General features: G+C 54.8%; 1 protein-coding gene across 5 annotated transcripts in view; it reads left to right on the top strand.

The window, feature by feature from the left end:
- Nucleotides 1-776: 776 nt before the first annotated feature.
- LSS (lanosterol synthase) overlaps nucleotides 777-22,908 on the top strand; it is a 38,287-nt gene continuing 16,155 nt past the window's right edge. Inside the window, exons 1-17 of one of the 5 annotated variants that reach the window (XM_003421941.4) lie at nucleotides 777-855; nucleotides 2,819-2,987; nucleotides 7,973-8,111; nucleotides 10,624-10,732; nucleotides 11,964-12,085; nucleotides 12,424-12,520; nucleotides 14,232-14,370; nucleotides 14,766-14,874; nucleotides 15,663-15,781; nucleotides 17,000-17,097; nucleotides 17,354-17,381; nucleotides 17,888-17,944; nucleotides 18,655-18,726; nucleotides 19,080-19,130; nucleotides 19,465-19,614; nucleotides 20,300-20,396; nucleotides 21,120-21,225. In XM_003421941.4, coding sequence (XP_003421989.1) covers nucleotides 842-855; nucleotides 2,819-2,987; nucleotides 7,973-8,111; nucleotides 10,624-10,732; nucleotides 11,964-12,085; nucleotides 12,424-12,520; nucleotides 14,232-14,370; nucleotides 14,766-14,874; nucleotides 15,663-15,781; nucleotides 17,000-17,097; nucleotides 17,354-17,381; nucleotides 17,888-17,944; nucleotides 18,655-18,726; nucleotides 19,080-19,130; nucleotides 19,465-19,614; nucleotides 20,300-20,396; nucleotides 21,120-21,225 — 1,676 coding nt within the window. In that variant the 5' untranslated portion in view covers nucleotides 777-841. Of the gene's footprint in view, nucleotides 856-2,818; nucleotides 2,988-7,972; nucleotides 8,112-10,623; nucleotides 10,733-11,963; nucleotides 12,086-12,423; nucleotides 12,521-14,192; nucleotides 14,371-14,765; nucleotides 14,875-15,662; nucleotides 15,782-16,999; nucleotides 17,098-17,353; nucleotides 17,382-17,887; nucleotides 17,945-18,654; nucleotides 18,727-19,079; nucleotides 19,131-19,464; nucleotides 19,615-20,299; nucleotides 20,397-21,119; nucleotides 21,226-22,908 lie in introns of all 5 variants that reach the window. The other 4 variants (XM_023541013.2, XM_010601293.3, XM_023541014.2 and 1 more) reach the window with 4 other exon arrangements.

Here is a 22,908-nt window from a genome sequence, read left to right as displayed (position 1 = left end):
GGGGCTTTCTGTGGGTTCTCGGAGAACCGCCTTCTAGCTATAGTCCCTTCCACGTCCGCAACCTTTCCTCCAGTCAGATGCTGTCAGCTCTCTCCTCAGCCCCAAGTTTCCGGGGGTCACCCTGGGGGCTTCTGAGCCCACCTCGGCCACCACCCTCTCACCGGTCAGCTTCCTCTCCTGCCCTCTCTTATTCCCACCGGGGCTTCTCACCTCATAGCCTGGCCTTCCACTCCCTCGCTCACCTCACTCACCCACCCACCTCCAGGACCCGCGCCGCCCGCCCCTCGCCGGACTCTCAAGTGCACTGAGCCCTTCCCTCCACCTGCGCCTCTCTACCCAGAATCTCTCATCCCTCAGACCCTCTTTACAGGGCCCTCCGCGGGGCCCGGGGGATAGCCCTCCAGGCTCATCCAGGGCTCTGGGTGAACTGTAGGCTCGGCTGGTGCAGTTGGGACCCCGCGGAGGGGGCGGATTGGCCCGTGGCAGGTGGGGGCGGGAGCCGGCCCCAAGCGACTAGGCCCCGCCCTCCTCGGCCCCGCCCCTCTGCGGGCCCCCCAGGCCCCGCCCCTCCGCTGCGCTGGGGCGTCAGGCGCTCGATCAGTACGGTGGACCGGCGCGCCCCGGGCCCACCCTCACGGCGTTTTGATTGGCTGCGTGGGCCTCGGCCCATCTCGCTCTACGGCTCGGATGAGGCAGGCGCACTGGCAGAGCGCGCGGGGGGCGGGGCCGGCGCGGCGGGGCGGGGCCGGCGCGGCGGGGCGGGGCCGGCGCGGCGGGGCGGGGCGCGGCGGGCTTGGGGTGTAGTCCGCAAGCGCGGCGGCGGCGATAGCTCTGAGGCATCATGACGGAGGGCACGTGAGTTCCCGCGCCGCACCCGGGACCTTCGGACCCTTGGGACCCCAGGGCCCCGGGTCCCTCGGACCCCCAGACCGCCGGTCCCTGGTCCCAGACTCCGCGGCCCGGCGGCTCCGAGCGCACCGCGCGGAGCCCCGGGCGTCTCTCCTGTGGGCGGGGCCCCTCCGGCCGAGGCGGGGTCCTCGAAAGCGAGGACCCCGGAGTCGCGGGGAGTCTGTCGGCCTCTCACTGCCTGGCGGCGGCCGGCGTGTGCACACAAGGGTGCCCGCGTCTTGCATCTGTACAGGGGCGTCCAGGCGGCTGGGCCAGAGAGGGGCGCTCCCAGCCGGGGGGGGGGTGGGGCGGGGAGGCCGGGGTCCAGGAGGACGTCTTGTACCCCCCGTGAGCTGGGCTGGGACGTGACCCGTTTAGGTCACACCGGCGTCACTGCTGTTGCGAGGGACCAGTTAGAGGCCACCGCAGAGGCTGCAGTGACCAGAGCCCTGGTGTCCGGCGGGGGGCGGGAGAGTGGAGGTGGCGAGGGGGGACAGTCTGTGTGCTCCGAAGTAGGATCGAGGGTGTTCTGAGAGCTGGATATGGGGGCGATGACGAGAGCCCAGCGGGAGTGGGAAGGGAGGAGATGGATACAGAGGTGTCCCCAAGCCGGAAGAGATTTGCTGGGGAGTGAGCCGACAAACGGGCAGTGTCGGACCAGCATTCAAGGTCACCAGCAAAAGATATACTCCACTATGCATAGACTGAGGTTTTATTCACGCAGATATGAGACAGAGCAAGATAGCTTCACCAGTGGGCACTGGTCTCCCCTGGCCAGCAGGATCCCCCAGCATAAGGCCGGTGCACGGCAGATGCGTCCACCACTCTTGTGCCCCAAGACTGGAGAGGCCCGTTTCCTCCCTGCATGGAACACATTGAGGGCACTGGGAGGGAACAGATATAGAAGTAGGGTCGGCCAGGTGCCCTATGGTACCCATGCATAGACAAGAGACAGAAAGTTACTGTGTGCCCAGAACAGAAGGAAAGTTTCTCCAATAAGAAGAAGGAACTGGGGGGGAGGGGGCTGGGAGAGACAATGACCCAATTCCCAGCCTCCTCAGAGAATGCGCTGGGCCCAAGGTCTTTACTTTGGCAGCCTGTACAGGCAAACCTTTCCCCTACCAGGCAGTAGCTAGAGGCAGAAGTGGCTTAGTGAGGGTTTTTGCTTCTAAGATGAAAGAAATAACCATGTACTTGTAAGCTGTCAGGAGTAAAACAGTAAGTAGACAAAGATGGTGATTAAGGGGACCCAGGGGAGCATTCCTGGGGCATGTCCCTGAGCGGCAGAGGGCTGCCACCTGTGGCTCCTGGCTTGGAGTGTGATGTCTCTCCATGGTAACAGGGGAGGCTGGCAACAGGTGTATGGGGCTGTGATCCCAGTGAAACAGGCCAGGTGAAGGTGGAGAGGCATGGGACAGGCTTCCTGGTGGTGCTGAGGACCCACTGGGGTTAGTGGTCATGACTTCACATGACAATTGTTGTGATGGTGGGTTTTCTGTAGGTACCATCTGCACTGGTGCAGGGAGAAGGTTGGCCTGCACACCTCAGTGGCCTCTGATAATCACCTGCTGCCTTGGCCTCTCCTCTACCTTCTCTATCAAGGGCAGGTGGGGCCCTCTCAGGCCTGTCTTCAGGACGTGAAGGTGCTCTTGGGGGGCTGAGTAGAACCCACTACTGGCCAGGAGAGGAGGGCTGGAGCGATGGCAGCAGATTCCCTGAGTCTGGCTGCTCCCAGAACCTGTAGAGAAGTCAGGCACACTCCTTGTGCCTCTGCCCAGGCTGCCCACCGGGAAACCCCCTGCCACATGGTGGGCGTGTGAGCAGGAGGGTGGAGGGCCAGGCCCTGTGATGGCATTCATTCCTGCATCTGGGCTCCAATCTAGTGAAGAACAGGCAGGGTGGTTATTTACCTGAGCACTGTTGTTCCCAGGTGTCTGCGCCGAAGAGGGGGGCCCTATAAAACAGAATCTGCCACTGACCTCAGTCGCTGGCGCCTTAGCAATGAGGAGGGAAGGCAGAGATGGAAATATTTCCGAGGAGATGAAGACCCTGGCCGAGCGCAGACTGGACTGGAAGCCCATTTCTTGGGATTGGACACAGTAAGTGGCTCTACCTGCTTATGGCTGCTTCACATCTGGGAAGTGGCCAGGAGGCTGCCTGCACCCCCTCTCCCCAGCTAGGAGTTCCAGGAGCCAGCAGGGAGCTTTGGAAAGTTAGCTGTGATAGTTATTTATTTATTTTTGTTAAAAATACCTTGTGGAGGCCATAAAAGTGGAAATCAATAACAGAAAAATCAGGGAAAAAAAATCAAATACTTGGAAACTGAACAATACCGTGCTCAGAAAAGACTGGGTTATAGAAGACATTAAGGAGGGAATAAAGAAATTCATAGAATGCAATGAGAATGAAAACGCTTCCTATCAAAACCTCCGGGACACAGCAAAAGCAGTGGTCAGAGGTCAGTTTATGTCGATAAATGCACACATACGTAAAGAAGAAAGAGCCAAAATCAGAGAACTGTTCCTATAACTTGGACAAATAGAAAGCAAGCAACAGAAGAATCCATCAGGCACCAGAAGAAAACAAATAATAAAAATTAGAGTTGAACTAAATGAATTAGAGAACAGAAAAACAATTGAAAGAATTAACAAAGCCAAAAGCTGGTTCTTTGAAAAAATCAACAAAATTGATAAGCCATCGGCCAGACTGACAGAAGAAATATAGGAAAGGAAACAAATAACCCGAATAAGAAACGAGAAGGGCCACATCGCAACAGACCCAACTGAAATTAAAAGAATCATATCAGATTATTACGAAAAATTGTACTCTAACAAATTTGCAAACCTAGAAGAAATGGATGAATTCCTAGAAAAACACTACCTACCTAAACTAACACATTCAGAAGTAGAACAACTAAATAGACCCATAACAAAAAAAGAGATTGAAAAGGTAATCAGAAAACTCCCAACAAAAAAAAGCCCTGGCCCGGACGGCTTCACTGCAGAGTTCTACCAAACTTTCGGAGAAGAGTTAACACCACTACTACAAAAGGTATTTCAAAGCATAGAAAATGATGGAATACTACCTCACTCATTCTATGAAGCTAGCATATCCCTGATACCAAAACCAGGCAAAGACACCACAAAAAGAAAATTACAGACCTATATCCCTCATGAACATAGATGCAAAAATTCTCAACAAAATTCCACGCAATAGACTTGAACAACATATGAAAAAAATAATCCATGACCAAGTGGGATTTATACCAGGTATGTAAGGTTGGTTTAATATTAGAAAAAACATTAATGTAATCCACCATATAAATAAAAGAAAAGACAAAAACCACATGATCTTATCAATTGATGCAGAAAAGGCATTTGTCAAAGTCCAACACCCATTCATGATAAAAACTCTCAGCAAAATAGGAATTGAAGGAAAATTCCTCAACATAATAAAGGGCATCATACAAAGCCAACAGGCAACGTCACTCTAAATGGAGAGAGCCTGAAAGCATTTCCCTTGAGAACAGGAACCAGACAAGGATGCCCTTTATCACCGCTCTTATTCAACATTGTACTAGAGGTCGTAGCCAGAGCAATTAGGCTAGACAAAGAAATAAAGGGCATTCGGATTGGCAAGGAAGAAGTAAAATTATCTCTATTTGCAGATGACATGATCGTATGCACAGAAAACCCTAAGGAATCCTCCAGAAAACTACTGAAACTAATAGAAGAATTCTGCAGAGTCTCAGGTTACAAGGTAAACATACAAAAATCACTTGGATTCCTCTACGTCAACAAAAAGAAGAGGAAATCACCAAATCAATACCATTCACAGTAGCCCCCAAGAAGATAAAATACTTAGGAATAAACCTTGTCAGAGATGTAAAAGACTTATAAAAAGAAAACTACAAACTACTAGTGCAAGCAACTATACCTTGCTCATGGATAGGAAGACAATGTGTTTATTCTACCCAAAGCCATCTATACATATAATGCACTTCCGATCCAAATTCCAATGACATTTTTTAATCTGATGGAGAAACAAATGAACAACTTCATATGGAAGGGAAAGAAGCCCCGGATAAGTAAAGCATTAGTGAAAAAGAAGAACAAAGTGGGAGGCCTCACTCTGCCTGATTTTAGAACATATTATACAGTAGTCAAAACAGCCTGGTACTGGTACAACAACTGGCACATAGACCAATGGAACAGAATTGAGAACCCAGATATAGATCCATCCACATACGAACCCCTGATATTTGACAAAGGCCCAGTGTCAGTTAATTGGGGAAAAGATAGTCTTTTTAACATATGGTGTTGGCATAACTGGATATCCCTTTGCAAAAAAATGAAACAGGACCCGTACCTCACATCATGCACAAAAACTAACTCCAAGTGGATCAAAGACCTAAACAGAAAGACTAAAACGATAAAGATCATAGAAGAAAAAATAGAGACAACGTTAGGAGCCCTAATACAAGGCGTAAACAGAATACAAAACATTACTAAAAATGACGAAGAGAAACCAGATAATTGGGAGCTCCTAAAAATCAAACACCTATGCTCATCTAAAGACTTCACCAAAAGAGTAAAAAGACCATCTACAGATTGGGAAAAAATTTTCAGCTATGACATCTCCGACCAGTGCCTGATCTCTAAAATCTATATGATTCTGTTAAAACTCAACCACAAAAAGACAAACAACCCAATCAAAAAGTGGGCAAAGGAGATGAACACGCACTTCAGTAAAGAAGATATTCAGGCAGCTAACAGATACAGGAGAAAATGCTCTCGATCATTAGCCATTAGAGAAATGCAAATTAAAACTACGATGAGATTCCATCTCACTCCAACAAGGCTGGCATTAATCCAAAAAGCACAAAATAATAAATGGTGGAGAGGCTGCAGAGAGACTGGAACTCTTACACACTGCTGGTGGGAATGTAAAATGGTACAACCGCTTTGGAAATCTATCTGGCGTTTTCTTAAAAAGTTAGAAACAGAACTACCATACAACCCAGAAATCCCACTCCTCGGAATATACCCTAGAGAAATAAGAGCCTTCACACAAACAGATACATGCACACCCATGTTTACTGCAGCTCTGTTTACAACAGCAAAAAGCTGGAAGCAACCAAGGTTTGCATCAACGGATGAATGGTTAAATAAATTGTGGTATATTCACACAATGGAATACTACGCATCAATAAAGAACAGTGACGAATCTGTGAAACATTTCAGAACATGGAGGAACCTGGAAGGCATTATGCTGAGTGAAATTAGTCAGATGCAAAAGGACAAATATTGTATAAGACCACTATTATAAGATCTTGAGAAATAGTGTAAACTGAGAAGAACACATTCTTTTGTGGTTATGAGAAGGGGGAGGGAGGGTGGGAGGGAGTTATTTACTGATTAGTTAGTAGATAAGGCAGCACTGGGTTTTTTTTAGTAGATAAGAACTACTTTAGGTGAAGGGAAGGACAATACTCAATACAGGGAAGGTCAGCACAACTGGACTGGACCAAAAGCAAAGAAGTTTCCGGGATAAACTGAATGCTTTGAAGGTCAGCAGAGCAAGGGTGGGGGTTTGGGGACTATGGCTTAAGGGGACTTCTAAGTCAATTGGCAAAATAAATTCTATTATGAAAACATTCTGCATCCCACTTTGAAGTGCTAACAAGTGGCCATCTAAGATGTATCAATTGGTCTCAGCCCACCTGGGTCAAAGGAGAATGAAGAACACCAAGGTCACACGACAACTAAGAGCCCAAGAGACAGAAAGGGCCACATGAACCAGAGACTTACATCATCCTGAGACCAGAAGAACTAGTTGGTGCCCGGTCACAACCGATGGCTGCCCTGACAGGGAGCACAACAGAGAACCCCTGAGGGAGCAGAACAGTGGGATGCAGACCCCAAATTCTCATAAAAAGACCAGACTTAATGGTCTGACTGAGACTAGAGGAATCCCGGCTGTCATGGTCCCCAAACCTTCTGTTGGCCCAGGACAGGAACCATTCCCGAAGACAACTCATCAGACATGAAAGGGACTGGACAGTGGGTAGGAGAGAGATGCTGATGAAGAGTGAGCTACCTGTATCAGGTGGACACTTGGGACTGTGTTGGCGTCTCCTGTCTGGAGGGGGGATGGGAGGGTAGAGAGGGTTAGAAACTGGCAAAATTGTCAGGAAAGGAGAGACTGGAAGGGCTGACTCATTAGGGGGAGAGTAAGTGGGAGTATGGAGTAAGGTGTATATGAACTTATATGTGACAGACTGACTTGTAAACTTTCACTTAAAGCTCAATAAAAATTATTAAAAAAAAAAAATACCTCGTGGGACCACAAGGCGTTGTGGCTTTTGGCGGTCGCCTTGGGTAATCACGGCCACCTCCCCGGGAGTTGTGGCTTTTGGCCGTCGCCTTGGGTAATCACGGCCGCCTCCCCGGGAACTGAGTCAGAGACAAAGCGTGAGTTGGGTGGTCCCCTTGCTTCAGTGCATTCATCACTAAGGCACAGGTGAGAAAATGCTCTAATTTTGTTTTTAACCTTTTATTTTGAAGTGGTTTTAGATTTGTAGGAGAGTTGCAAAAATGCTCCTAATTTTGCTTTCACTTACGAAAAGAAACTCATGATCCTTTTTTTTTTTTTTTTTGAGAAGATTTTACGCTCTCTTGTAAGAGGCGCAGCTGATCGAAGGGTGTTTGGTGTGAATGAATCTCCCTGCCAAGCCCTGGCCCTGATCACACCCCTTCCCAGGGGAGCCCCTTCTGTCCCTTGAGCCTTTCCGAGAGAGGCCTGAGTCTCAGGCTGGGTGGGCGTCGGTGTCCTACCCCAAGCTCTGAGGACACCTGGTTTGTTTCTTAAATACTTCTTGGAGAGGCTGTGAAGAAATTAGCAAATCATTGAATGGAAAGCAAAACCTCGACAGCATGAAAGTGTTCTTTTTGCTTTGCCGAGGTGGTCCTGGTTTCATCAAAGTGGTTCAGACTTTGAACTGAAACACCTGAAACTTTTGAAGTAATTCTGCTTGCTGTTATAATTTGGTCTCTCAGCTCTTGCTTTTTTTCTCCCTTTGCAGAAGAATTTCTTCAAGGACTTGCCCAAAGCCCACACAGCACAGGAGGGGGCTCTGAATGGGATGATGTTCTATGCGGGGCTGCAGGCTGAGGATGGACACTGGGCGGGTGACTATGGTGGCCCACTCTTCCTTCTGCCAGGTAGGATGGGGCCTCTCTGTTCTGCTGTGAGGGCCTGAGGTTGGGGCCACCCTGTGGCCTCCTTGGCTCCAGGCCTGGCGTGGTCCTGGCTCTTCGGGGAAAACTCAGTAACTCACATGGAAAGGGTTTGGGAAGGTTGCCTGCGCTGGTTGGTATCCTGGGCTGCTGAGACTGTGGCCCTGCCCCAGAAGCCCAGCCCAGTATGGGGGTGATGGGTGCTGGGGAGCTGTGTCAGCAGGGAGAGGGCTCTTGAGCTCCAGCACAGACTGGGAAGAGGTCCCCAGGTGAGCCACAGCCTACACTGAGACTTTGGAGGTGGCAGGGGTGGGCAGAGAGTGAGAGGTCCTTGCAGAGCCAGATGTCACCTTGAAGGGAGTGGCTGCAGGACCCCAGCAGGGCAGGTTCAGATGGCAGTTGCACCAGGGTTGTGGCTTGGCCACAGGCTACTGGAGTGGTTTGGCAGGACAAGGGAATTTTGGACCCTGGGAACATGTCTGGTAAGATGGAGATTCTCTCCAAGTGTTTGTGCAGAAGGACCTTTCCCCGAGACTTGTGATCATACTGGTTCTTTGTCCTGAATTCTTATGAAAACAAAGGTTTGCGCCTGTGGTAAGAATTACAACTTTATAGGAGATTTGAAGTCCTAATACCCTTTCGTTGCTTTTCTTTTCCACAACTTCCTTGCCTGGGTCTGCCAGTTTATTCATCCAGATCGCCTTTGTCGAGACCTAGTTGAGTCCCAGAGTAGAGCCTGCTGGGACTTTGTGTGGGGCTGCATGAGGCCTTAAGGTTAACCTGGGAATGTGGCATGTCAGAGATGCTCCCATAGTGCTACCATGTGCCCAGCCCTGATCCAGGCCTGGAACAGCCCCCATCATATAGACAAGAAGACTGAGACACGTGTGCTCCAGCCACACAACCAGTGGGGGGGCAGCGCTGGCGTCTGAGCTGGACTTGGGCCTGCCACCTCCTGTTCTCAACAGCGGCACGTGTCTTCTACAGGGCCATGAGTCTGGCCTTGGGGACAGGCCAGAGAGCTCTTTCTTCCCTTGTCCCCATCCAGGGCTTATTGTGATGGTTCCCAGGAGTCTTCCTGGCCTCATCAGGAGCCTTGGCTGCCCCACCTGTGGGACAGGGTCACCCAGTGCAACAGTGGGTGCGTGGTGAGCACACTACCATTGGGGATGGCCTCATTCTGTGTAGTGACAGCTGCTGCTCGGGTCAGCTCACAGGCCCTCAGCACTTGACTGCCATTGAGGCCTGCCCTTTCTGGACTCTGGACAGCCTGTCTCGTGGACAGGCTCTGGGTGCGTCAGGAACTGCTGTGAAGGCTGCATGCTCCTCTAGTGAGGCCTGACAGCCCCTGCTGGAAAAGCCCCTGTTTCAATTTGGGAGTGTTTGCAGGGTCATGACTCCGTGTGGACAGCCTCCTGTGGGTGTGGGCCGTCAGCAGCGCGCTCTTGAGCGGTGTTGTGCACACTGACCCTCCCCTGTCATGTGAGGGCTCTGACCACCCAGCCCAGCCCCCATGCACCAACTGTGCCTCAGCTTCCTTGCCTACAAAGTGGGGGTGCTTACAGTACCCACCTCCTAGGGATGGTTGGAGTGGGAGGAGCTGCCTGAGTTAACACGTGTCTGTGGCCGTTGTCATGAGTATGTTCTTGGGGCCCACCCGTGGGGCTCAGTGGCCATTGACCCCCAAGACCTACAGGCCAGCAGGTGGTGCTGCTTCTTGCTCATTGGCAAGAATGCTCTTTAAAGAAGAGCGGGGTCCATCTGGGATGGCATTTCCTGTGAGCCTGTGTGGTGTCTCTGGGCCTGGATGTTCATTCCCAGGGGTGTGTCTGCATCAGGAGCATCCGTTAGGCCCCTGACGTCCTGTGCTGCCTGTGCCAGGGGTGCGGGGCTAGTGGCGAGGGCCTCTGTGTCAGGAAGGGCCAGGGTGGGGCATGGAGGGAATGCTCTTTGTGAAGGATGTTCATTGCCCCCTCCCCATTTGAAAAGGTATATGCTTATTATAAAAAATTTACAAAACAGAAAAACAGAGATGAGCAAGTAAGTGTTAACCCTGGCCCAGAGGTGACCCAGGGGGACCACTGGTGACATTTGGCCGTTTCTTCCCTGGCAGGGGTCAGACCAGGGCCCAAGTCGCCCTTTGTGGGCTACCCACCTAAAACTCCCCAGGGTCCTCAGGGGTGGTTCCCTGAGGCGCTGTGTGAGATTTGGTGTCTCTCTGACCCTAGACTGTCCTGGGTTGCGGTGTGGCTGTTGGGGGCTCTGGGGGAGTGTCACAGGTGGTTTTGTTGCTGCTCCAGGACCAGCTATTAGAGTCTCTGCTGGGTCCGGGAGGAAGTGCCTTGGGGTTGTTTCCGTGGCGGGAGATGCTCACTCAGGGACGAGGGAGATGCTCACTTAGGGACAACCCGCGGTGGGACCTCCTCAGAGGAGAGTGGTCTGGGCTTGGCAGGGCTACACGTCTGCTCCAGCGAGGACAGTCCTTTCTGTCTCATAGGCCTCCTGATCACGTGCCACGTGGCCCACATCCCACTGCCGCCAGGATACAGAGGAGAGATTGTGCGGTACCTGCGGTCAGTGCAACTTCCAGACGGTGGCTGGGGCCTGTAAGTGCACCACACTGTGTCAGCGTGTGCGTCTGGGAGCACAGGCATGTGTGCGTGTGTGTGGGAGTGCGTACATGTGTATGTGTCAAGCTGTGTGGAGTGTGCGCACGTGTGTATGTGTCAGGTGCGTGTGGCAGGTACATATTAAGTGCAGGTATTCGTGTACACACGTGTGCCGGTGTGTGGGACAGGTACGTGTTTGGGTGTACACACATGCACATGTACTTACGTGTGTCTGCATGTGCATATGCACCCAGGTGCACTGTATATGGATACTCACATGTGCGCATGCCTATGTACGTGTGTGTGCATGTGTGCACACTTACATGTAGGTATGTGAGGTGTTCACTGTGCACGCATGTTTGTGCATGTGTGCAGCTATGGGTGCACGTGAGTGCAAGTGTGTGTACGTGCCTGTATGCCTGGCTGCTCTGGTGATGAACTGACCTTGGTTGCATAGCTGCCCTTGGGACTAGATCTGGTAACTCACAGTGGAAGTATTCAGCAGATGCAGCTGACCAGGCTCTGCCTGGGTGGCCTTGGGTCTGCTTAATGGTCCTGGGAGGCATATGATCATGGACAGTGGCTACTCTTGTGTTGTCACATTATGTCAGCATAAGACTTTTAATCAGGGCTTCGATCCGGTTTTTCCTAGTTGAGTCATCGCCAAGTCATAAAACCAGAACAGATGCAAATTTTAAAAATTTGGGTGAACCAAAACTATAACCAGAATGGAAAAAATCACAGGTTGAAGCCCTGCTAAAAACTTAAGTCTCCCTGTTAGAAAACAAGGGCAGCATATGCGTTGCATAGCAACCAAGTCCCCTGCCTATGGGATTTTGAGCAGAGTTGGAAACAGCGGTGCCCCATCCAAGATGGCAGTCGACCTTGGTGTTTTGAATGCATGTTGCTCTCCACAGTCCTGCCAATAACTCGGTCTCCCGCATCAGGCTCCTGAAAGGGCTTACTACGGCTTTTCCTAGTCTCCTGTTCCAGGGCTTCGAACTAATTTTTTCCATTCTGGTTATCATTCCAGTTCACCCAAATTTTGAAAAATTCGAGTCTGTTCTGGTTTCGCTTACTTGGCCATGACTGAGCCGGGGAAGAATCGGTTCAAAACTCTGTTTTCAACATTTCTATTTTTTCCGAGGAAATTTCTCTGAGTACTTTGTTTAGTTCCGTAGAACAATACAAAGTTTCATTTTCCCTACCCACCTCTCTGTGTTTGCAGGCACATTGAGGACAAGTCTACTGTGCTTGGGACGGCCCTCAGCTATGTGTCTTTAAGGATTCTAGGTGTGGGGCCTGACGACCCTGACGTGGTGCGAGCGCGGAACATCCTTCACAAGAAAGGTACGTCCGGCTGTACTGTGCTGGGTCATGGTTCATGTCACTTTGGTACAAAGAGTTTTTTGCACAAGAGGAACGGAAGGGCGCCCTCCAGCTGACACAGTGGGAAAGGCGCAGAGAAGGAGGCTGTCATTGCAGACCTGGTGGGAGTTGTTCTACCTCATTAACAGTTTGTGAACAACCTGAACAGGTGAAGTCTCACAAACAGCATGGCTGCTTGTGTGTGTGGGCCCTGGAACCTTCTCTCTTGGGGGTTAGAGGGCTCACAGCCGGCGAGCACATGGTGTCTGCAGGATTGGTTGCTGGTTAGAGCTGGTGACGTGGTCTCCTCTCTGTCCCAGGTGGTGCGACGCTCATCCCATCCTGGGGCAAGTTCTGGCTGGCTGTGCTGAACGTGTACAGCTGGGAAGGCCTCAACAGCCTGTTCCCAGAGATGTGGTACGTGTGACCCCCATGCCGTTGCCCCCTCAGATGGGAGAGTGACGGAGCATGGTCCTCCTGTCCCTGCTTTCAGGCGGCGATCATGTGCTTGCTCCCGCTCAGCTTCCTGATGCTGCCCAGCCTGTGAGGCCACAGGGGATGAGTGGGCCCTGTGGGTGGGGTGGGGTGGGATGGCAGCCCAGGAGGTCCCACAGGCCAACAAGACAGGTGTTGAGAACAGCGCTGTCAGCTGTGTGCAGGTCAGCTGGGGCCCTGGGGCTGATGGCGGGGCCACGGGGTGCTGTCAGGGGACATGCATGGCTGTGCCTCCCAGTTGTGAGGACCTTCGCGGTGGGTGGAGGCAGAAGGGAGTGTCACAGCCCTCGCAGCATCAGTATCTAGGCATCTGCTGCCATTTGCTCTCTGCCCATCTCTTCTGCTGGAGAATTTTAATCCATATGTCCAACATCCACCTCACCCATGGACACTTTGGAATGTTTTTTTGGTAGCTAAGACTTTTTATTGGTTAAAAATAGAACCTCAGTGCTTTTTATACAAGCAGCAAAGTTCGTGATAATTTCTCATTACCTGGCTTCCGTAACCAGTGTCTTTTGATATGTGAATATCTGATGGGCCCCATGGATGTCTCCCCAGGAGACACCATGTGCGTCCAGGTCTTTCAGCCTCGCACCTGCAGGAGACATCCCTGAACCTCGGCGGGGTGGGGTACCCTGGGAGCCATGAGGGCAGGTTGGGGTCTCCCCTGCGAGCCATGAGGGCAGAGGTGGTCCCCTACTGGGAGCTGCCTGGGGCCTGCTCCTGGGTCAATATATGACTTGTGGGTGGTGGCCAGGGTGGAGGGGCTGGTCAGGAGATGAGACTGAGCCTCTGTACCCCATGGTGGTGACGGGGAGGGCACAGGTGCAGATGCTGAGGTGGCAGAGGGGCAGGCAGAGGTGTCCACCTGGAGGGCCATGCAGGGAAGGATGGGGGAGATGTCTGTGGCTGTCCGAGTGAGGGGTGCTGGGTAGGGAGTTAGATGACTGGCAGGAACAGCCGTGGGAGTACCAGAGGTAGGACAGTGGACTTGGCTGAGCTATCTGAGGAGGGCTGGTTTGAGGCCCAGGGTGGGTGTGCCAGGATGGAGGACCAGAGCCCCCATATACCCTGACCCACAATTGACACCCCTTATCAGGGGAGCGGGTGGGCCCTTGGGAAGCTGAGGGAGCAGCCGAGCCCAGATACAGAGGCCGCAGGGAAGCAGGTGCAGGTCCAGCTGAGCGAGGATGCCAGCGTGGCAATGCCACTATCAGATCCTGTGGGGTTTGGGGCAGCATGGCAGCGGCCATAATGTCAGACTCAGGCTGGGAGGAAGGCACAATAGTCCCCTGTTCTGTATGAACTTCTTGTGGAGTACTGTAGTTCTGGGTTGCCAGAAATGCTGCCCAGTGGTGCAGAGACCCGTGGGCCCCAGCCCCGTGCTGACATGTCTTGTCACCAGACCAGGAGACCACAGACAGGTCTGGCTTTAGGGTCTGAGACTCCAACTGAGCAAGGGCTACTGTGCTGCCCTGGGTCGGCCCTCTGCTCTGTGAGGGTGTGGCTATAAGGTTTTGGGTCCATGCTGGCCTGGGGGAGTGGCTGCACCCAGTCCACATGTTAAGGCCCCAGACATTGTGGTCGTGGGCAGGTGGTGGACTGGACTCCGTGACCGGCCCCTGCCCCCTAGGCTGTTTCCTGAGTGGGCCCCCGCGCACCCCTCCACCATCTGGTGCCACTGTCGGCAAGTCTACCTTCCCATGAGCTACTGCTATGCCACGCGGCTGAGCTGTGCTGCTGAGGACCCGCTGGTGCAGAGCCTGCGGCAGGTAAGCCCCCACCACAGCACAGGGACATGCCCCCCCATGGGGTTCCCTGGGGAGAGCAGTAGGGGTCCCCACGTGAGCTGTGCAGGCCCATCTTGGGGAGGGGGTGGGGCAGTGGCAGAGGGAGAAGATGAATGGAAGGGCTGCATTGGGTCTGGAGCTGAGACAGTCCTCAGAGCAGTACTGGCTCAGGCCGAGCTGGCCTTTTGGCCCTGCCATGGCCATCAGAGGGCCATGGCCAGGTGAGGTGACCCAGGGGCTGGCAGCTGGGGCGTGTCCTTCCCCCAGGGCATGGTTGCACTCAGTGTTGGCACACAGGTCTGTCTGTCTGCCTGCTGTGAGTGCCTGGGTGCAGGCTCTGTGTTCCCGCCCATGGTTCAGGCACCGTGTCCCCACAGGAGCTGTACCCTGAGGACTTCGCCAGCATCGACTGGCCAGCACAGAGGAACCACGTGGCACCTGAGGACATATACACACCGCACAGTTGGCTGCTCAATGCCGTGTTCGGTTGGTGTCCCTGGCTGCATGCCTATCCATGTAGGGTGGATACCGGGGAGATGGAGGGGGACGGGGCAGTCCCTCAGCCCTGTAAGGAGGGATGGGAACCTGGTCATTTTCTTACATCCAGCAAACCGGATGCCTGAGCATGACTCCATGTGAGGGTGTGGGTGTACCTCTGAGGAGCACGGTTGTTGTTTCCAAAGGGAGAGGCCAGGAAAGGCTCTGGCCTGGCAGGGTGGGGCTCTCTGGTCGTTCCAGCCCATCTCCTCACAAGGCCACTGAACTACACGGAGGCAGTGTGGCTGCCCTGCCCCCACTACTCCAGCTGACCCACTCTGGCTGGGGTGTGGGTGGAAGCTCCCTCCTGGTTCGCCCGCTCACCCTGTGCTCTGAGCAGCTCCCCTAGCCGGGCTGTGGTGGAGCTGGGGAATGCTGGCTTGCCAGGCTGACGGCACCTGGCCCAGGCTTGGCTCACAGGGCCCTGTCCACTCACACAGGGAGCTGCCTGCCGAGGCTGACAGCAGCTGCCCAGGGCTTGGCTCACGGTGCCCTGTCATCTCACACCGGGAGCTGGGGTGGTGGGGAACGCTCGGAGCAGCAGACCTGAGTGGGGTGGGGGCCACAATGAGCACACCCTGAGTCAGGTGGGAGGGGAAGGGGGAAGGCGGGAGTGCAGGGACAGAGACAAGGTGGACAGAGGAGGAACTGAGGGAGCCCAGTGCTGCCTAGGGCCAGCCTGTCCTCACACAGCACGGGGTGTGGGTCTGCTGACACGCTCTCCCCTCTGGCCCCAGTGCTGCTCAATCTGTATGAGCGCCACCATAGCACCAGCTTGCGGCAGTGCGCCATCCAGAAGCTGTACGAGCACATCGCCGCCGACGACCGTTTCACTAAGAGCATCAGCATCGGCCCGGTCGGTGCCCCAGCCCGGGCCCCTCCTCCACCGATGGGGTGGGGTATCCCGAGCCTCCCAGGGTACTGTGTGGGGCCCCAGCCTAGCACCATCTAGTGCACCTCACAGTGGTGGTGGAGAGGGACCCTGCGGTGCCCCCTGACCCCACGGCTCTGCCCACATGCCCCCCTCCCTTCACCTCAGCTTCGAGAAGCTAGGTCCCGCCCCATCCCCACCACCAAATCTGGTCTTTTGAGGGTGCTCTGGACACTACCCCTCATGACACTTCTGAGCTCGCTCTGGCCAGCTGGGAGGGCTTGCCTTTTCTCCCGTAACTCCCTCCCCACCACTGCCCCACATAGCCTACTATCTGTTCTACTCTTAGGACTTAGACTCAGGGGGCCTGCAGAGGCTCAGAGGACGCTGCCCAGAGCCTCGTGCCCTGACCCGCTTCTGTGTCCCCTTGACAGGGCCTGAATCATAACTGACCCAATGGGCAGTGTCCCTACGTCCCTAAGCTATGACCAGGAGCCTGCGGGCTTCAGTTTAATGCAACATGAGATGCTTCTGGACTAAAGATGAGCTAGAAATGTGGTTTCCATGGGCCTTGACTGCTGAGCTCTCTCAACAGGGGCCCTGAGCAGGAGGCCTGGGCTCTGGGACATTCCACCCGAGAAGGAAAGGGAGCACTGGCTGGTCCCTGCGTCCCCCGCCATGGCCCTCTGGCCTGGACCGATCTCTTTAATGCATGCCCCGAGGGCTGTGTTCCCTACCCAGAGAATGTCACAGCTCTGCAGTGTGGGACTGTGTTCCCTACTCAGAGCATGTCACAGCTCTGCAGTGTGGGACTGTGTTCCCTACCCAGAGCATGTCACAGCTCTGCAGGCTGGGACTGTGTTCCCTACCCAGAGCATGTCACAGCTCTGCAGGGTGGGACTGTGTTCCCTACCCAGAGCATGTCACAGCTCTGCAGGGTGGGACTGTGTTCCCTACTCAGAGCATGTCACAGCTCTGCAGTGTGGGACTTCTGATCCCTGGCCCTGCCCACCGACCCATGGTCTCCTAGCCTGCTGCCCTATGCTTCCTCACCCGCCTGCACAGACCCCGCACCTGCCGCCCCGTGGTCTCCTGCCGGCCAGCCTGTTGGCCACTCTCCCTGGGGTGGATGTCTGTTGGGCAACCAGGCCTGCGGCATGGGGCCCAGGTGGCCTCGTGTCCAAGCTGACTGCGTGTCTGCAGATCTCCAAGACCGTCAACATGCTGGTGCGGTGGCATGTGGACGGCGCGGCCTCCCCTGCCTTCCAGGAGCATGTGGACAGGATCCCTGACTACCTCTGGTGAGTACCCAGCCTGGATGTGCACTTGCAGGCTATTGGCAGGGACACCATGGCAAGGCTACAGGAGGGCCCCTGTGTCCACTCCCAGGACGGGGGCTGCGGTGCTGTGGGGTCTGGGAAGAGTGCTTGTGACCAGGGGTTCCGGGCTATGGAGCCAGTGAGGCTGTCTTTGCATCAGAGATTTGCCGCCAAGAAGGAACTGAATTGTCAGGGGGCCTGTCCTCCAGCTCTCTGATGCGTCTGCTCTTCCTCACAGGCTGGGTCTCGATGGCATGAAGATGCAGGTAGGCCCCGGACCACTGAGCGGGGGTGAGGGTTGGCGGACGGGGAGCAGCCTGCCCTGGCAGCCCTTTCTGCCCTCTTTATGTTGCATTGCGTTGTCTCAGATTCAGATCCTCCTCCTCTAACAGAGCGTATCCACGTGTAATGAGAGACACGTCTCCCTCAGCGCCCTGCTAGAAAGGACCTCTGGTAGTTAGTGAGGTGCAGGCAGTCCCTGGGCGTGGGCACCACACTCACACGAGCCACTTCTGGATGTTAACTCTCTGTCCTCTTCTCCACCGTTAGTGTGGGCTGAGCTGCTGTACCAAGTGATCCCAGAGTGGCGGCCCACTCCACAGTCCTCATTGCCCCACATGGGGGTCAGAGCTGAGAGCCAGATCTGCCATCTGGCTAGGTCCCCTCTTTCCCCAAGCTGCCGCCCTGCCCAGTAGTACCAGACCCTGTCAGGCAGACTTGGGCGGGGGAGAACATGCTGCCGCCCTGTTACAGTGGCCCTGTTTGCACCCAGGGCACCAACGGCTCACAGGTCTGGGACACCTCGTTTGCCATCCAAGCCTTCCTGGAGGTACGTGCTGCTCTCCGTCAGCCCCTGTGCACAGCCCCACGCTCCCTCCCCTTGCACCCCCCAACACACCCTGCCAGTGTGCCCACCCCGCCCCTTGCTACTCAAGTCCTCTACTCACTGGGTCTCCAGGGCTTGGCAGGGGCAGGGTCCTGATCCGTATGGGTCCTGGGCCCCCCTCACTGGCTTCTGCCGACTCCCACACACACCACTACATCACCCAAGCTTGGTGCTGCCCCAGTGGGCCGAGTGTGGGTGTACAGTGGCACTGAGTCCCAGGGACCCTGGGGTCTTTTGCCCGAGTGGGGGATGGGGAGCTGTAGGTTGTGTGTTGGGTTTGAGATGTTCTCAGCTGTCCTGGAGGGCATACCAAGTCACTGTCAGGTCCAGCCAAGTTGGGGAGGTAAGGCCCGGCTGGGACGTGAGTAGGGGTGTTGGATGCAGGCGGAGGAGGCCAGGGTTGGGGGTCAGGGCGCCCGTTGCTCTGAGCTGATGGTGGTGGGCACTTCAAGTGTGTTCCCAAGTGGAGAGGATGCAGTGAGCATCAGGCCCTTCAGCCCCCAGCCACCTGCCGTTTCCCGCCCACCATGAGAGAAGCACACGGATCCGAGTGTCTGGGATTGCCATCCTTGGGCAGGCCAAAGGAGGGTCTAGGCCCTGCAGAAGACCAGGCGGGTAGGCTGTGGGTGTCAGCTGGCCCTGCTCTCCCCCAGGCTGATGCGCACCACAGACCTGAGTTCGAATCCTGCCTACAGCAAGCACACAGGTTCCTCCGTATCTCACAGGTGAGGCCATCAGTTCCACGCAGTCCTTCCCTGGTCTGTCCCCACCCTTGCCCGCCCCAACCTGGCCCCGTGGCAGCAGCCTGTGTGCTGCCGCTCTGCCTCTCCTCTGTCTCCTCCAGTTGCTTCAGGCCCTGTGTCTTCATGAGCAGCACTTGCTGAGGTTCCCAGGGGCCTGTGTCACCTCTAGCCTGGTCCAGCTCACACCTGGACCTGGTGGGGGTGATCCATTGTGGGGCTGAGTGGCAGCGCCCTCCCCCTGCCCTCGGCCCCTCCCCTTAAGCCTCCCCCCAACCCTGCATCCCCCAGATGGTGGTGGTGACACGTCTTTTTTCCTTTCATGTGATGCTGCCTAGATCCCAGACAATCCCCCTGACTACCAGAAATACTACCGCCAGATGAACAAGGTAGATGTCTGCCCGTCCAAGGTGCCAGTGCACCTTTACCTGCATGTGTGGTCACCCTGATACATGTCTCCCTATGCGCCCGTGGTCCTTGAACACACAGGTTCATGTATCTGTACACACCCATGTGTGCTTGTACCTTTTGGGGAGGTGCAAACACTCGGTAACCATGGAGCCGCAAGCTCAACTGGAGTGGGGACACAGGGAGGCAGAGTGTTGGTGGCCCAGCTTCTCAGGACCAGGCCATGGGGGTCCGTGTGGCCGGGGCCCTGGAGGCATTGCCCGGCTGGTGTGGTGGCCTTAGGTGGCACTTGCTCAGCCTGGGCTCTGCTTCCAGGGTGGCTTCCCCTTCAGCACTCGGGACTGTGGTTGGATTGTCGCCGACTGCACGGCGGAGGGACTGAAGTCAGTGCTCCTCCTGCAGGAGAAGTGTCCCTTTATCACCGAGCACGTGCCCCTCGAGAGGCTATACGATGCCGTGGCTGTGGTGAGGGCACGGCCGGGCGGGAGGACTGCACCTCCGCTCCCCAGCAGGCCCCACAGACCAGCAGCTCAGGGGGTGCGGGCGGGAGGACAGTGTCCCCGCTCCCCAGTAGGCCCCACAGACCGGCGGCTCAGGGGGTGCAGGCGGGAGGACAGCACCTCCGCTCTCCAGCAGTCCCCATAGACCGGTGGCTCAGAGGGGTGCGGGCCTTGAGGGATGAGCTTGTCCTCATGCTTCCTTCCATATGGGTACTGGGAGCCTAGCTATGCCATGGAGGCCCGATGTTGCATGTGGCCCTGGGCAGGTGCAGGTAGCCCCCATTTTCCACCCCGTGTGGAGGTCCGGAATGTGGCCACGCCCACACTGTGGCTCCCAGGGTCCTTCAGAAATTAAGGAAAAGAGCACATCTGTTCTTTTTTGTGCAAAATCCTTTCAACATGTCCCCTTCCACACGTATCTCACACTGGACGCTGCGGTATACTAGCTCATGGATGGCCTCTGCGCGTTACCGCTCATTAAGTGCCCGGTGGTGAAGTTTGCAGCCCACTGTTCTGGGCACCAGGCGCCGTTTAACCTGGGGACACTCCCAGCGCCTGTTCCACCCTCCGTGGCCCTTGGCCTGGCACTGCTGGGAAGCGCTGCCACGTCTCCAAAAGACACTGGGTTCTGACAGCCTCTCTTGGGTTAGTTGCTGAACATGAGAAATCCTGACGGAGGGTTTTCCACCTATGAGACCAAGCGTGGGGGGCGCTTGCTGGAGCTGCTGAACCCCTCGGAGGTCTTTGGTGAGTGTGCAGCCAGTGGGGGGGCACAGCCCTGTGGGGCACGGCGCAAGCCCCACAGTCCTCCCCCCGGCCCCTGTGCTCCTCTTCTAGCCCAGGCCAAGGCTCACAGTAGCCCTGAAATGAGGGTGGCCCCATTCCCTGCTTCTCAAACTCCCTGTGCAGGACCTTGTTCTCTAGAGGGGAAAGCTGAGGTCCGACCCATTCTCAGTGAAGGCTGCACATCTCTGGGGGCCCCCTGCCTAGGGCTGGGTGTCTCAGGTACCCTCACTGAGTCCTGGCGCTGTGCAGAGAGGGGTCGGGAGGTTGTCAGGTCCCGAGTCCTGGCTGGTACTCGTGTGTCTGCGGGCATCCACCCTGTGGACTGCTCTGGTCTGGCGAGGCGGGTTCTTCCCTGGCTATGTTGATGCTGTCTTGCACTCTCCTTCTGATCTGTTTTTATCTCCTCCTCCGGGTGAGGCAGGCAGTCCTGGAGGAGATTGTCCCTGGGTGGTGGGGTGGGGTCTAGTGTAGGTCACGACGCAGCTCCCTGCTGAGTCCCCTCATCCTGTACCCTCCCATAGTCAGGCTGGGGACCAAATCACCGTGCTGGTGCAAGACCCCTCTGCCACTGGTGGCCATGGCCCTGGGGAGGTCACTGGTGACTCGTCCATGTGTCCTGGGGGGCCCTGGGCCGGGCATTGCTCACCATGGGCTTGCAGGGGCTCAGGCGCCTCCCTCTCCCAGGGGACATCATGATCGACTACACGTATGTGGAGTGCACCTCAGCAGTGATGCAGGCACTGAAGCATTTCCACGAGCAGTTCCCAGACCACCGGGTGGCTGAGGTCAGGTGAGGGGCCTTTTCCCTGCGCAGTTCCCGGACCACCGGGCAGGCGAGGTCAGGTGAGGGGCCTTTTCCTTGAGTAGTTCCTGGACCACAGGACAGGCGAGGTCAGGTGAGAGGCTTTTTCCCTGAGCAGTTCTCAGACCACAGGGTGGGCGGAGTCAGGTGAGGGCAGGGTCAGGTGAGTTCCTGGACCACAGGGTGGGCGGGGTCAGGGGAGCCAGGAGCCCTGGCCAACCTTTAGCTGCCCCCTCCTTGAAATTGAGAGCAGGTCTCCTCTGACGTAGGTAATGTGGTAGCCTGTCTCAGAGATTCTGTAGATGAGGCTCGTTTATGCACAGAAGAGGTTTGCGGGGGAGGGGTCACTCAATCCAGTTGTTGGCCCTAAAATCTACCAAATGTGTGTACTGGGGCCTGGAATAACAGCAGTAATAATACAAAAATGAGTTATTTTTCACACCTTAATAATGCTTAAAAAGACATTCCTCCAACTTCACCTATGTTCAAATAAATGGGGGTTTTACAGCAAGTCCTTCTTGAAAACAATACCTGTACAAAGTCCCCGAACGCTGAGTGAAGACTTGATGACTTCTGTCACCAGCATCCGGACAGACAGACATCCTCAGCAGCCGTCTGGGCTCCTCCGCCTCCCCCTGCCCCATGCACATACAGGGATCACCCGAGTCTTCCACTCACCACTTCGTCTGTGACATTTAACCAGCAGTCGTGTGTAGCAGAGATTGACTTTTTCACTGCCACAGGTGTTTGGATGAGAAGGCCCCACTTCTTTATCTACTCCTCTGTTGAGGGATACTGGGGTTTGCTTTCAGGTTGGGGTTATTATGAAGCACCCCTCGGCACATACGTGCACGTTTCTGGGAGACGTGTGCGTGGGCAGAACTGCTGTGTTATGGGGCAGGCTGCTGAGCAGTCTCAGCAGAGAATCTCCCTTATTCTGTTCTGATCATACTGCTTGAGGTTTGGATGCCAAGCCCCGTGTGGACTCAGCTTGGTCATGATATACAGTCCTTTTTATACGTTGCTGGATCCTATCTGAAGAATATTCTGTTTAAGATTTTTCCAATGATAGCAATGAGAGACACTGGTCTGTAATTTTGCCCCCTTAAACTGTCCTTGTTGGGAGCTCCTGTCATGGTTGTGCTGGACCCAAAGTGAGTTGGCAAGTACGTTCTTCAGAGAGGGTATGTCAGGTTAGCGTCATTTCCTCCTTCAGTGCTGGGGAAAATTCCCTGGTGAGTCCAGCTGGACTTAGAGCTTTCCTTAAAGAAAGGTTTTAAATCATGTGGTCGGTTTCTTTCGTAGTTAGTTATAGGACTGTACGGGTTTTCTTTCTTTTTGTGTGATTTTTGGGAGTTTTTCCATTTCAACTGAGTTTTATATTGATTGGCAGAAAGTTTTGCTCAGGTTGGTCTCAAATGCTGCAGACCTGGCACTGACAGCCTCATTTTCCTTCTTGAGGCCAGCAGTTGGGACCCATTTTCTTTTTCTTGGTCATTCTTATTAGTAGCTTAACAATTTTATTAATGTTTTCAAGGAAGCTGCGTTTAAGCTTCGATCCTAACTAGTATGTATTTATTTTATTTTTAAAATGCACTTATTTTGGGTTTTAAGGAACCCTGGTGGCACAGTGGTTAAGCAGTCAGCTAGCTGCCAACCAGAAGTTTGGTG

The sequence above is a fragment of the Loxodonta africana genome, chromosome 2, assembly GCF_030014295.1.
Source record: "Loxodonta africana isolate mLoxAfr1 chromosome 2, mLoxAfr1.hap2, whole genome shotgun sequence".
NCBI classification, from domain to species: domain Eukaryota; kingdom Metazoa; phylum Chordata; class Mammalia; order Proboscidea; family Elephantidae; genus Loxodonta; species Loxodonta africana.
The sequence above is the reverse complement of the archived record's forward strand: the minus strand, read 5'-3'. Positions and strand labels throughout refer to the sequence as shown.